At 42.3% G+C, this 15,575-nt stretch overlaps 1 protein-coding gene across 1 annotated transcript; it reads left to right on the top strand.

Annotated features, from left to right (window-relative positions):
* The first annotated feature begins 481 nt into the window (after window positions 1–481).
* ccdc120b (coiled-coil domain containing 120b) lies at window positions 482–15,311 on the top strand. The gene is made up of 10 exons (XM_084927610.1): window positions 482–862; window positions 8,094–8,193; window positions 8,549–8,679; window positions 9,301–9,402; window positions 9,631–9,751; window positions 9,937–9,996; window positions 10,194–10,347; window positions 10,493–10,594; window positions 10,939–11,976; window positions 12,744–15,311. The coding sequence occupies exons 2-10, from the start codon at window positions 8,145–8,147 to the stop codon at window positions 12,838–12,840; spliced, it is 1,854 nt and encodes a 617-aa protein (XP_084783736.1). The 5' UTR covers window positions 482–862; window positions 8,094–8,144; the 3' UTR covers window positions 12,841–15,311.
* Window positions 15,312–15,575: the final 264 nt, after the last annotated feature.

Below are 15,575 nucleotides of genomic sequence, written 5' to 3'. Positions count from 1 at the left end.
ATTTGGTGATGTGCTGAAAAAAATATTTTAATTAGTATAAAGCTGTTTCTGGATCGGATATACTTCTTAATACTTACAGTGAATTTTCTTACAACATTTGAAGCCCTGAAATTAGTCCAATATTAATCCAATCCGAAACATTAAAAAGTTAGCACTTCAAATGATATTGAATGCGTTTTTTTTTAAATACCAATAACTGTCAGAGTTCCAGAAAATCTGGATCACTTTGTATAAAAGAAATCAAATCATTATTGACGTTTATTACTACTGAAGTTATGGAATTAAGGATGGAAGAACGCAATAAACTTCCCATTAAAAAGCCATGTTGGGCTGCTATAATTTGGTATGGTGCGGTCCAATTTATCTCTGACATAGAAAGCAGTAAAACTAAAACGACTATTTGAATTTTTCGAGTTGAACGTATCAATTTTTAAATCTAGAAAAAAGTCTCTTGGGGGTTTGGAGAGGGTTACCTTGAATGCTGCACATGAATCCACGCTACTGTGCAACACCTGGGTTACATTCTTATTAGCGGATCGAGTGGCGCACATTGAAGGCATGTACCATCTGGGGAGGGGCATCGTCGCTGTGGTCGTGTTGGAGTCAGCTGGCTGTGTGAAAGAGAGCGTTTTCATGCCGTGCAGAAAGCAGGTCTGTTGAGATGCGCAGAGCTCCGACGCAGCGGAGGTCGCGAGGCTGCTGGTGAATTACAATTGGGATAGTGAACCATCATGAACGGGCAGCTCTTTTCCGTGGATCTCCGCACATTTTGCCAATAAAAACAAGCAGGAATGATTTTCCTCCCCCTGCTTTCGCTCCAGAGAACCATGGAGACCTCGCAAGGCATCAGTCATGCTCTCTGGTAAGAGGGGATTCTGCTCCAATATGTCCTTTTCCATCCTAAATGGGCGTATTAATTAATAGCTACCAGTACGGCTTTTTAAAAAATGAGATATTCTCTATAAAATGAAATGCATCGGCCTAAACGCGAGTCCGCAAGACGTCCTCGCATCTGTTCACGCATTTAGCTCGTGTGAAAAGACGTTTGTCATCGTGGCGGGCTGTGACACACCTGCGATGTGTTATCGCTTCCATAATGAGTCCGGTGCGTTTCATTATCAGCCGGTGCGCCGCCGTCTGCAACGGCTATGCAGATGCGGGGATCAGCGCAGACTGGATGTGCGAACGCGTGCTTTATGCTGAGCCAAATCACATGTCCGTACGATGAATGCAAGGACCGCATCAAGTGAGAGCCTTGCGTTTGTGTACGCGTTGTGCCAGAAAACAGTGCAAAGGGTCGTTTGTGTGGCACGCTCGTCAGGAGGCAGGGGGTTGCAGAACTGCAAGAACGTCTCAAATTCAATTTTTAAAGGAGTGAAAATGTGTGCCAAGCTTCCCGGGAATGCATAACTTCTCCCCTGTTGCTGCATTGTTATGGAGCAAAAAAACAGACCCGAACATCTTGTTACTGCCGTCTCCTGGGCCTTATTGCTTCACTCCTCTCATTTATTAATACTGCTCGGTCACATGCAGCAGCGTTAAGCTCCTATTATTAACAGATCCCTGAGCGAGCCTGTCCGTCAGGATCCCATTGGTGGGGTGGGCTTGTAAAAATGTGTTGGTGCCTTTTACAGCGAGTCACTGTAGTCCACCTTTTGGCGTTTCTGGGAAACACCTCTGTTTTTTACAAGAGGGGTTTCCTTTGAAGCCTTATGCTCATTGCTCCTTTTTTATTTACAGTTGTTAGTGCAGGGACAGGACATTTACAAGCAAAGGGGTTGGTGTGCTGGGAGACCATTCTCATGCTCAGTTTCCTCTTGATCACAGGGATTAGGATGAAACCAGTCATGTTAGTGTTTCTGTTCACCCGTACAGTACAAAGCACTCCCTTTGGCTGTTGTGTTTCAGTACAGTTCAGTCACATTCCATGGAAGTGGACTTTGACCCAGATAGCTTTGTCACAGTTGCATTTTTTAATACAATTTAATACCATTGCATCAAGGTTACAATATTTTTTCTTTTTTTTTAACAATCCCCTTAAGACATGGGCTGACACAAATTTGAATGTGTAGTTCTGTAGTAGGTAACTGACAAAACATGCACGTTAAGTACAGAGTGTGAAAAGAAACACTGGCTGCTTGATCTGGTTCTAGTCGTTTCACTACTTCTTACTAGCACATAGACATAGAGTCAAAATGAGAAACATTTAGCTTCATCTAAAGTATCTTGTTGCTAGAACCAAGGAATAAAGTCTGATCAAGCGACTGTAGTACTACAGATGGGGGAGCGTATTCACCTACTTTTCTTCAAAACACAAAAGAATCAGATCAAGGTCCTTTTGTGTGTAAATGTTGAATGTAATGGCGTGGCTGCTGTGGCTGCACTTCATAAGTCTGAGCGAAACAAAAGCACTGAACTCTTTCCAGAATCAGCAAAGTGGATTACAGCAAGCCACAGAGCATAAAAACAGTGTTGGACATACAGAAATCCCTCCAGGTGTTACAGAGCAAAGGAAAAATGTATAGCAATAATCCCCTCGGACATTAGAGTCACATTCCTTTCTTTATTACTCCTCCCTCCTCTCCTCCAACCTCAGCTTAGCGGAATCCAGGTGGATAGCAATCACTGGGCTTTGCTTTGTTTTGCCTGTGGTAGTTGTGTCAAACGTACAAAGGTGAGCATCAAGGCCCGGGGAGGGAGAGAGGATGAGCTATACGATTGGTCAGCCTTGGCTAAGCTGCCCTGCCTTGTGCTGATAAGTGCATTATAAATCAGTATTTCATGGATATAGAGAGCAAAACGAAGAGATCACATTGGTGCGCAGGGTTGGTTGGAGGGTCCCCTGACCCCTGCATAAGCCCTCCATCCACAGTTGTAGGGGTTGCTCAGGTGGAGGCAGCTCTGAATCAGCCGTATGTCTGACCTTGTCCAATCTCTTCTTTGTTGAATCATAAATTACATCTTCCTTCTTCTTATATTTCTACTCCCATCCTCACCAGCAAATCTCACCAATGGCTCTACAGGGTCCTTGGGGTCTGATAGTCAATGTTTGGGAGTTGCATTACTGTTCTCCTATAGATTAGATCAGTATGGCTTTAGACATGGAGAAATGCTGTCCTGGTGCACCAGTGAAAGCAGTGAGGCACTGCTTTGTAACAACTGACACAGACAGTGGTGCAAACTGTAGTTTTTAACTGTCTGCTGCCTATTAACTTCTCAGGAACCAGCGGGGGATCCTCATGCTAGCCTAACAGGAGCTGTGTAGTTGTAACCCTCCTCTGGTTCACATGTGTAAGTTGACAACAGCAGCAGCTGTGTCAACACCAGCGGTCAACATGAGGGCTGCTGGCCTCACCTGCCCATACTTAGCTGGAGGTGGGGGTTTCAGCTGCTCCTTTATACCACAGCCGCCTGTTGAAATAGACCAATAAACCTGCTGTGCAGCATATGGTGGTGCTGCAAAAGCTTCTGCCGCACTGTATTAAGACTTGCAGTTTTAAGTCTTGAATATGTGTATTATAAATTCTCAATAATAGCTTTTCCTGTTCCCAGGACTCTTGGGCCACATGAAAGCTGACAGTAGAGAGAGAGTGAATCTGTTTAAGAGCCGAGAGCCATCGTGTTTATCAAGGGAGACGACGCATAAAACTGTTGCCTGTAGGAATGTAGCTTTGCTGTGAATATTTCAAGCTAATATGCATCACTTCTAAGCTGAAGAGAGAGCATTATGGCTCCTTGTGTGGACACAGGAGGATCAGAGCTACGGTACGAGCTTCAGTGTTTAGCCCGTCTAGAATATTAAACTCTTCCTCGATTTGCATTTGAGTGATATGAGCTGCACAGGGCAGCTCGCTCTCATCGCACGGCTCATGTTTTAATCTACACGGTTCCTTCAGTGCTATCTGTACCACCATCCACAGCCCATACGCATGCTCGGCCAACACGTGTTTGAAGCTGTGGTGTTTAAAATCTATATCTCCTCAGATTCTGTGAGGGCGGCTGTGGTTCAGGAGGTTGTTGTCATCCGTTAATCAGAAGGTCTGTGGTTCAATTCTGAGCTACTCCAGTCTGCATGTTAAAGTGTCTTTGGGCAAGTTGCTGTACTCCTTTGTGGGTGATAGAAAGTGCTGGAAAAAAGCATCAGACGTATGTCATGTCGTGAAAAGGGTTCATGTAGTAGTGCATTTACCATCTCACTCATGCTTCCCCCTGAAGTGTGTTGCAGTCCTGTATTGTCACACCTGTGCCTCTGCACAGCAGGTGCTTACAAAGCTGGCACTTAACTTAAGGTAGTGATGCAGCTGATCCCCTCAGGTGTGTTATCTGTTAAGTGTGGCCATGGTGGATCTGTTGCAACTGGTCTTCACCTTTCCTCTAGCTGCTATTACACAGTGATTACTGCTATGGTGTTTTAACCATTAGCCCCATTGTGGTGTCTTTCCATTCTCTTTCTGTAGTTATAAACACTTTTCTAATAAGATGCACTGTAGGTTCAACCACTGCTGAACAGCAGGAAAAATTTGGGATAATGGAAAGCAGTAAAATGCTAGTCATACACATGAGGCCCATAGCGACAGGAGGTGTAATCGCGTTAGAGTAGTCTGGATGTCTTTGTTGAAGAATTGATGCAATGCTACGACTTATAGCTGTGACTTTGTCTTTAGATGCTGATGGTATATTTTGCCCTAAAGGGAGGGGGGGGTATAAAGAGCAGAATGTAATGCTTTGAACTTCCTTGCTCAGTGTGTATCAGTAGAATGAATCAAGGGAGACACAGTGGTGCTATTAGAAACTTCTTTCTGAGATGTGATGGTGCCAAGTTCAAACCTTCTGCTTAGCTCAGCGATTCAAAACTGCATCTACGTGTGGATGTGATGGCGACCCCCACCTCTCACTCAAGACTGCAGGTTTGAAAAGCAGTAGTAATTTGGATTGGTGGATGGAAAATGAATCAAATGTAAAATGGGCTTGAAACTTGTTTTTCTTTTTTCTTTTTTTTTTTAATACTTCACAAATGGATAACTACTTTGAAAACTTGTGGTTGGACTACACGATTACCTCAGGGAGGCGTAGCCTACAACCAGCCAACAAACATTTCATAGATGTCATTTAGGTGGGTAAGTGATGGTGAATAAAGGTCTTTAAAAGGTATTTGTTAGCCATGTCTGCTAACCCTCCCATAATAGGCCGCTTTTACCCACAAGTCTAAATAACTGGAGGTTATCAGGCTATCAGGTGGGTTTCACCCTAATGTAATAAGCTGGAATGTACAGTTATTCCTATTATTTCAAAGTAAAGCAAATGTACTAGTTGGTTTGTGGCTTGCTGTGGACAAAACTAATGGTACAGTTACAAAATACAAGCACGAAACACAGAAAGGGGCCATTGCAGAATGATTTTAATTTTTGCACAAAGACATTACTCTGAAGAAACAAACTGACATTAACAATTACAAATAACTGAGAAAATTATCCATTTGTGAAGTAATTACACAAAAAAATGATATTGAAAGTTTCAAACCCATTTTCATTACGGTCACTTTGATTGAAGTCTTCAATTTGTCATCATAATGCGCTGCCAAAACACGTGTCTGCCACATTTCAGCTGCTATTCAACTGCATAACAGAAACAGAGCGGATTATTTCACACACTATTTCATGATTTGGTGTCACCAATTTATGTGGTACTGAATTCCTTCTTCAGTACATAAATTAAATGCAGCTTGCTAAGGTATTAAACTTTATCTAAGTAAGAGGAAGAATGTGTTATTTCTTGCTAGGATGCTCATTGTAAGACTATAAAAAGGAAGTGTGAGATGTATTATTATAGTAGCAAAGATGAACCAGTGATATTTGCACTGAGGACTGAGGTTTTAGTGTTTTTATGATGACAGAGTGGGCACATTTAGTTTTGTTTAACAAAAACAAAAGGGGGGGATTGCACTGAATTTCCTTGGAAATGTTTTGGTTGCTGGACAAAGCCATTCTTAGGGGCATGGCAGCCTTTTGGCTCCAGCTGCCCAGCAACAGTCCAGATGAATACCAAATGTCTCAGTCTCCTCTCGACTGCTTCTCTCTGTGGGTTTACTGTTCGGCTGTTCAACAAAGAACAGACATGACACTGCCTTGTACACTCCCAGGTGAAAATCCCACTTGGTGTATTAGATTAACTGAAAATTTAATCATCATGAACTCGTTTTTGTGTAACAGGATTCATGTGATGAGCTTTTGTCTGCCACTTGCTTGTGTGAAAGGCTCCTGTTTGTCTGTCAATGGGAGGTCAAGCATGCGGGGGTTTTCGCATGTACAGGAGCAAACAGCACTTACTGGTTCACTTCCAGAACAGGAGCCAACGCAAACTCTGGAAGTATTTCAAGTATGTCTTCACAGAAAGTGAGCGTCGTGTTGTTTGAGGCAGGAAAACAGAACTCTAATGTTTCTGGCCTAAAAAAAGCCAAAAATCTGAGCAGAGCTCTGAGACAGCTGCTCAGACTAACTGATAGATAAATGTTTCCTTTTGAAAGATGGGACACTGGCAGAAGCAATCTTTGGAAATGGTAATTCTGATCCAGCCCTTGAGGCCTTCCATCTAGATTTGTGGGCTGAATGGAGCCGTTTTATGATTTACTCGACTGGCAAGAAGACAGCAGGATGCTTATTTACGGCAGCGATTTGTGAGCAACGCCGAGCGAGAGGTTTTGGCAGAAAACGCGATCGCTATTTTTGGATGTCAAGTCTCTACTGGGCATTAGGGAAGAGGCTTTGTTTGTAATGAACCTCCATTATGTAGAAGAGAGTATATGAACCGTGGCTCACCTGCAACAGTTTAGTAAAAACAGTACATGTCTTAGTTTCCCCCGATTATCTGTTGTTCCTTCTCAACAGATAAATAGATGATTATATGTAGAAGTTTTAAAATGATGTGAGTTTTGTGTGAACCTTGATATTTATGACAGTCGCTTGGAGGAAATGCCACTGATTGCATTCTTCGCCGCCTCTGTTACTTATTCCAACACTTTGCTTCTGGCTCTGTTTCTCTTGCTTTTTTTTTTGTGATGGTAGCTTTGAGCTTGTGAGGCATGAAACACACAGGGATTAGATTTCTCCCTCTGTATCTGTCCATACATTATTAATGCTACTTATGTCGTCTCATTTTCCTTCTCTTTGCAAATTAATTGGCTACTAATTGCATCCAAGGGCTAATTTTGGAGTATTTAGAGTATTACTCACTTTCAGAAGGCCTAGTCTGCAAGTTATGTTTGGACTCTAGATGAACTTACTCTCAAAATGTTCTCTAGAACTCATTAAATCCTAAATTTATAATCTTGCATACCGTCATAACTGGGTTTATTGTGGTTTCATTTAAATTGTTGCTATCACCTGGTGCCTTTTTTTTCTGATCTAAGACATTTTTTTTGTCTTTTATCTTTCTGAGTCAAATATTCTCCCACAAGTCTGTTGTTACAGAAACTAACTCGTATTTAGTGATACAGTTTTTAAATACCTGAGCAGAGGGACAGCAGCGCCCCCTGATGGACCCTCGTGCCATCTGATCGATGATGCTTTTTTTTTGTTATTATATGTATATGTATGTATGTATGTGCTGTGGCTACTACTTCCAGTGCTCAGTTACAGTTACTTCATGTTACTTGAACCGAAAAATTAGTTTTAGTGGTTGGATGTAATGCTTGGGGTGGCTGTAGCTCAGGAGGTAGAGCAGGTCAGTCTTCTGATTGGAAGGTTGGTGGTTTGATCCCTGGCTACCTCAGTCTGAATGCCAAATATCCTTGGGCAAGATACTAACCCCAAGTTGCTCTCTGATGCATCCACTGGAGTATGAATGTTAGTTAAAAAGCATAGAAAACAGCTTCGGTGAATGTGGCATATAAATGCTCCAGGAGAGTAGAAAAGCGCTACATAAGAATCAGCCCATTTGATTTACTTGACTCCTCACATAAGTCCAGTGTACTGGCTCACATTTGGGTATATTTCAAACAAGTTTTTGGCAGATTTCTAAAATATTTGTGTCTTGTACCACCAGATAACACAAAGCTGGCTAATGATACATTTTAAACCTTCATCTCTCTTTCTCAGGTGAGGGTGTGGCTGAGAGCGTGCATTGTAAAGTCCCCAGAATTACATCACATGGAGGTCAAAGGACATCTGATCACATCCATGGGTTTGGGGGCTCCTGGTGAGTAATGATGACTATTCACAGTGTAAGGATTCACACTTCCATCTGTGGACAAGTCTGAAAAGGCTTGAGAAACCATCAGCTTGCTTGTTTTCCTGACAGTTTTTTCTCTAGGGAACTGCCAGCTGAAAAAACATCTGTCTTTGTGAAGACCTTTTGTTCACATACTGCCACTACAGCTGCCAGATAATCTTATCAGAGCACTCTGAGAACAGACACCTTCAAAAACACGACACTGTGATACAGTATAAACATAACCCACAAGATTGCGTTTTTAATGAAATCACTGCCAGTTTGAGTCCACATCTGAATTTCACCGTGTGCAAAAGTGACTTTCATGCGTTGTGCCTCCTAGATGTTCAAGGCTGCCAGGATGGCAAGCTGCAGGCTGAGAGGATCGCAACTCTGCAAGAGAGGAAGCAGGCCTTGGAGGCTCTCCTCGACGCCAGAGTGGGAGAGCTCAAACAAGTCTGTTTGCAGGAAGCTGTGAGTCGATCTCGCTTCATCTTTGAAACGTAGCTCAGCTTAGATTCTCTCTCCGTACACCTCAAGCGATGAGAGGATAGCTGCAGTGTGGTTTAACAGCAAATTTAAGTCTTCTGTAAAAATGAGAATAAACATGAACATCTGAGCTCAGCTGCAGCTAACAACTTGTTGAAAATGGGATATTTTTCACAGACAAAATCTTTGCTTGATTGCTTCTGAGAGCCTGTCAGTGCATGTTAATGAATCTGCAGCTGCCTCAGCTTTTCTTTAACAGCTGTTCAACACGTCCCTGTTTTCAGCTGGATGGTGACTCATTCTATCTGTGTGCCTATTTATGGATTCAGAAGTTGTCTGCTCCGTTGTCAGTGTAGCTTACTTAGACATCTGAAGCACTTCTCAACTGCAGAGTTATGGTTCTGCTTTAGAGGTAAATGCTAAACGCAGCCAAATTATTGCTGGCATATCTCGTGCCATATCTAGACCATTTAAGGAAATTTTTTTTTAAATTTTTTTTAAGAGACAGTAATCCGTTAAATGGTTATCACTTTATGAAACAGTTTGCACCTCAGTGGCCAGTGAGAAGGATTTCAGTAACTGGGGGCTAATCGATGTCCTCTACAGGAGCTGACTGGGAAATTGCCACGTGCTTTCCCATTGGAGACAGGAGAGAAACCCCCGCTGGTGCAGCGGAGAGCTGGCCTAGCGCCCACTGCCAAGGCAGAGGTAAGTCAACACCTTGAATATCAATTGTGTTTACGCAGTAGCTGTACCGTTTGTGTGTGTGTGTGTGTGTGTGTGTGTGTGTGTGTGTGTGTGTGTGTGTGTGTGTGTGTGTGTGTGTGTGTGTGTGTGTGTGTGTGTGTGTGTGTGTGTGTGTGTGTGTGTGTGTGTGTGTGTGTGTGTGTGTGTGTGTATACTCAGTCTAACATGGGTGACTTTCCCTGGCTGCAGGATGAGGCTGCCCAAAGAAAGCAGATGAAGGCCATCTTCACGGGTGCTCTGTACAGACACTCGGAATCAGACCGAAACGTTCCAAATAGCAAAAGAACGGTCCATCGGGGCTGTCACACAGGTACAGTACCATGGCAACTAATCCCACACCTGCACACTTAAACCCCCCCTCCCCCCCCCCAAAAAGCTACACAATAATAATAGCACGATGCTGAAAACGTCATCTTTGCACTTTTGCATTTTTGTTTACCTAAGCCACCAGGTGTCATGCTGCTTTGTCTGTGACCTATATCCTTTGTGTTTCAGAGGACACTGTCATGTCAGAGAGTACCAGCTCCATGTCAGATTCAACATCCCATGACAATGGTGAGTCAACAGTCTCCGTGTGTATCCACATTCACCAAAGAAATAACTGAACCTCTGACCCAACATCATTCTTAAAACATGAGAATATGCAGTGTTATTAATGCTCTGCACCAAAAATTGCACACATTTTTCACTTTTAAGGCTTTTATTGAAAGTTGACTACATCAAAAGAGGATTTGTTGTTCTTCCTCCTACAGAGTCGTCACCGAGCGTGGCTGCCGACCAGCGATCTCTGTCTCAGCCACGACTTACTGCAGGCAGCCCTGACCACAGAATCAGCAGGAAGCTATCCCCAGTGGAGATTTATTACGAGATGAGGACACGGCGCAACTCTGTCACTAGCTCTGTTAGGTGTGTATCTTAAGGTGACCCTGTGCAGCCTGCCTGCTCTGTTACATTCACAGCATAAGCACACAAAAGTAAATGATCAGGATTGTGTGGGTTACAAATGCTAAATGCATCTTGTGATTCTTCGTTTTTTGGTTTTCTTCCACAGCCCAACTCACTCTTTACCTAGAAGTGCTTCTAACGTTGAAGGCAGAAGTGTTCCAGCAACTCCTATGTTGGCCCGAACTGCTCCCATCAGCGTTCATGTCAGGTAATCTGTGATGCTGGGCTGCTTCTGTCTGATGCTGCACACCTCCCGCCTCCTGTGATAACTGTATGGTTGGAAATGGCTTAATGACTTAGCCAAATGAAGATAGAGACTTCAGGTTGTAACTGCGATTAATGTCAAATTCAGCTACCAGCAAAGGTTTTTAATTCTTTGGACTTTAGGCATAAAAAAATTTCCTTTTTTAAAAGGTAACTTTTCTGTGAAATTCAGTTACATGGATTAGCTTAAAGCTGCTGTCACTCACTCTGCTGTATCTAAAGTTCTTTAGTTTCCTCTCTGATTACTATGTGCTGCTGCTGTGCTCATTTGCTGTGCCCATATCTTAGGTCAGATGCATCTGGTGGAAATGGGCTGAAACAGTGGTCTGGCAGCCTGGATGTGCCATACATGATTCCGCTGGCTCAAGAAGGTTCTTCCTCTGACCGCCGCAGCTGTCCGTACAGCTCCCGAGCCAGGCGCAGCAACAGCTCTGAGGCCCTGCTGGACAGATCGAGCCTTCCAGATGACCCAGCCCCTAGAAACGGCATGCCGCAGAGAGGAGGGCCCTACAAGAGTTCGGAGACGCTGACAGATGGAAAACTGCGGCATATTCACTTGGGCAGCCCCGAGGGGCATGTGGACAGCTCTGTTGAGCAAGTCAAAATGCGTCTGTCTATGGGTGGCAGGGGAGCAAGCGGTGGCTACAACGAACTTTTGATGGACTATATCTGGGGAAAACAGCAGAGGATGCAAGTGCAGCACCATCTGTACCAGTCCACAGGAAGGATCTGGCAAGACATGTCCTCCCCTCGCTCATCCACTGCAGCAGTGCCTCCCCATGCCAATGGATTTTCCCATTCCCAGGTGCACCTTCCCAGTGCTGCACCTCCCTACAGTCCCATGGTCCTTAGAGGATCCCAAGCTGAACTACGCAGGGTCAAGGTCACCAGAACCAAATCTTGTGGACCTTTTATTCCTTTGCAGCAACATCCCCAAGATGCAATTCTACTATCAGCGTACGAGTCCCCCCTTCCTGTTTCTGGAACCACCACATCATCCATTCCCAACCTGCACCCTTACCAGACTGATTTGTCTGGTCCCTCCTTCAACCGCAGACCCCCACAGTTTTCTCTTCCTACTCCAGAAGACTCAACAAGAAGCCTGCATAAAGCCCTGGCTCTGGAGGGCCTTAGAGACTGGTACCTGAGGAATGCTCTTGGCTATCCTACTGCTGCCCCAAAGGGTCACGAGGCAGGGATCTCTCGTCTTTCACACCCACACCCACTGGTGCACCAGGCCCAGTCTGTTCAAGGTGAACCAACTAACCTCCAAAGGCCTCAGATACCCCAGTCAGCCAGCTTCCATGGTCACCCTCTCCATGGAAGGTCAGTATTTTTAAACGTGATTGACTAGCTGATGTTTCAAGTTAGACTTCATACACACTGCAGAAACACAAGCCTAATAAATGTCAATTTAAAAATAAATTTCTGTTGGTTTACATTAACACCAGAAAAATGTAACATTACTGTTGCCATATCCCAAAGCACTGGTCAGTAAAGATTATCCATTGCTTCAAAAGGCTCACAGCTAACACACAGATTGCTGCTGACTGCAGGTGTTATTGATCAATACATTTTTGCATGATACTCAGAAAACCTTGCACTTTTCCTAAAGATACAGTTGTTTTCATGCTTGGATTTTAAGGTTATGTACAGCATGGATGCATTACTGAAATCTGTGTGTTACAGATGATTTGTCTGTCTTCTTAGATGTTGGCAGCAATGCTTCCAACAGATGCTGGTGCTGTTACACTCACTCTGCCCCCAGCCAATCCATCTATCATCCTCTTTTACAACTGACACTGTGTTATTTTCTTTTTATTATTTATTTTTTTGGGCTTGGTCAGCATTATCGCCTGCTGCTGGCAGCCTCATGCCAACACTCTTTGTTGTTCCTGATTGCTTCCAAGGATGGGCCTCTCCAAGCTCTGTTATAGTCTTGCACACTTTTTTTTCCCTTTTTTTTGTGGGCCCTAAGAAAATTAATTTCTTAGTGGTTTTACTGCATGCTTCTTGTGGTGTTTATTTGTTTCCTCTCTTATTTTTAATTTTTTTGGGAGTGCAATATTGACTTGTTTTACCTCCCCCCACAGGTCGATGGAGTTCTCTCTCTATCAGGAGACATCTGATCCACAGATGCAAGAGGTGACTCCAAAGGAGCCCAGTGCTGACCCAGGCACCTTGGTCTGAAGCAGCAGCAGCACTCATGCACACATCAATGCACTACATACGCAAAAACAGTGTAGCTTCACATGGACTCCTATATACTACTCCAAAAATTAAGGGAACACTTAAATCACATGCTGTATCTCGATGAATGAAATATTCAAACTGAAAGTCTTTATGACACACACTGTGTAATTTGTTGAGAACAAAATAATGGAACAATATAGTTGGAAATCCTTCTGAAGGCTGGATTCAAAATGACAACAAAAATCAATGTTATAAATTGTTCAAGTGTTCCCTTTATTTCTTTTGATCAGTTTAATTCCACACACAAGTTGATTATAATGTGACCTCAGCAGCATCGAAAAACATGACAACCTCAGCAGAAAGAGACTGAAGTAAATGACAAACTGTAGCTTGGAACAAGCCTGGGCAAGCTCTCTGTGTTATACCTGATTTTTGCCAATATCAATGTCAACCCCAGTGTTTTGTGGCTGTACACGGGTGCTGACTTGCAGAGCATCTAATACCAATATGATCATACTCTACTTCACATATAAATATTTCTGGTCCAACGCGAACGGCAAGATCCTTTCCATTAATCCTGAAAAGTCTGCCGAGATATACTTTTTTACAGAATATATACAGCTGTAAAGTACTATTTTGTATCTTCTGAGATATAAAGAACTGTTATATTAAAGAGGTAATTTATTGCTCATTAACCATGTTATATTCAAAGATGTTATGAGCTCACATCATTTGAGACGTATTACATGCCAGTGAACGTGTGTTTGTAAATTATATAAACCGCAGAAACATGCTTCAGTCCTCATCTGCCGTTAACGTCACAGCCATTTGTATTTTTCATATTTGATAAAAGTGAAGTGGGCCATGAACTGTAGCGTAATGGTGTAGCAGACAGGAGTGCCTAAATGTTTAATATCAAAACTAAACCTTGGTTAGAAAAACTTTAAAGTTGCTAGTATTAAGACTGTGTGAGATTTAGTTTTTAAAAATCAGACTAAAGCATATCACAGTGTGACTCAGTTTGGGTATTTGGAATGATGTCATATGTATTTTGGTGTTTTGGGGGTTTCAGCTCAGTGCTGGTTGATAAATGTAGCCTTCTCTGTGCTGACCTTAGATCAGTTTAGGACAAACCTTAGGGCTGTAGTGAGACCTTCTGTATGGCAGTAGCACTTGACTGTGTGACAAGAAATAACTCGTATCAAATCAGTTTTTTTTCTGCATTCACTTGCAGAGGATTTGATTGTCATACAGAGCACTTTATGAACATCTTAAGCCTTAACCCCTATGAAATTGTCACTAAGATGGATAACAGTCAGTGAGAAGGTTTTTCTTTTTCTTTTTGGTCTTCAAACATCTGTTGAAGGTCTGGGTGGTGGTCTGTACATAGTGTGGCTTGTACTGATGAGTCTCAAGCTAATGTTCTATTCCCATACTAACAATGTAATTTTCCGAACTAACCACATAATAAGTATAATCAAAATAACCTGCCCTACTCCTTCAACCCCACTTCCCCCCAAGTGAGAACTATTTAATTGGTTATAAAAAATTGAGGATGACCATGTGACCAGAATAGGGCCGCTGCAGTACTGAATGGTGGTGTGAGCAGGTCTCATACCAGTAAATGTCTTTGTGAGAATGCTGCTGTTTGTATTTGTAAGGAATCTGTTTGACATGTTTGCTTTCTTTTAAATATTTTTTTTTAACATTGTGTCACGTATCTCTGTATATCAGTAGCATTATTACATTGTTTTCACAATCAGCCTGGGTAGCATTTTGCAATGTACACTACAGAAACCAGAAGAAGTAAACTGAAAATATTTGTATTGTTGTAACAACATAGCATGTTTCTTTCATGGTTTTAGTATGATTTTGCCCTTTTTTTCTGTATTTGATCTTCAGACTCATCTGAATGTAGTTTTCTTTTGTGTGTGCTTGTGATGTTTTTGCTCAGTTACAAACTGTAGCATACTGTGGAACATGAACCTCGTGTCTACGCCTGTCTGATGTGTTCACATCCTCTGTTTCCTGCTTCATAGAGCTCCTTCCAGCTTGTTAAAGACTGAAATCAAAGACCAAACTGCTGTGCACTGGGGGTCATAAAGGTATTTTTCATATAATGTACTCTAAGTTCAAAAGAAATAATATAAATTTAGCTCTAAAGCAAATGTATTCAAACTATATTATATTTATGAACCTATAACGTTTTGTAGCCATCTACTGTAGCCCTTTCTCATCAGTGCAGGAATTAGTAATGTATGTTTAAAATTTCATTAAGCTGTGTGATATGTTTAATATTTGGTTATACTTTATATTTTCTTTATTTCTTAAAAAAGAAAAGATATTTAAGTGCAGCTGTTTTCTCTTTTCTTCTCTCTTTATAACCAGGCCTGTGAAGTTAGGCTAAACAAGGCCTGCTCTGTTCTGTATGTATGAGATCTAAATAAAGTGTCATGTTGAAATCAAAATTCAAATGCGCCAGATGCGTTTGTACTATACGCAGCAAAGTTGTGCTGAAAATGACCTGTGGTTGTACTCTGTGCTAAACCTACCACTTCTAAACTATTAACCAGAGTATATAATGAAGAGATAGGGGATTTATCAAAATGGTATAACCTCATCACCAGTGCTGTTCTTGGTAATTGATCTGTGTTATCTTTTTGGAAATGGAAAAAATATACACACATTCACTGTGAAAAATGAAAACTGACCCAAAATGCTTTGGAGGCACA

This window comes from Perissodus microlepis, chromosome 5, assembly GCF_051167445.1.
Source record: "Perissodus microlepis isolate ML-2025 ecotype Zambia chromosome 5, ASM5116744v1, whole genome shotgun sequence".
NCBI lineage: Eukaryota > Metazoa > Chordata > Actinopteri > Cichliformes > Cichlidae > Perissodus > Perissodus microlepis.
The sequence above is the reverse complement of the archived record's forward strand: the minus strand, read 5'-3'. Positions and strand labels throughout refer to the sequence as shown.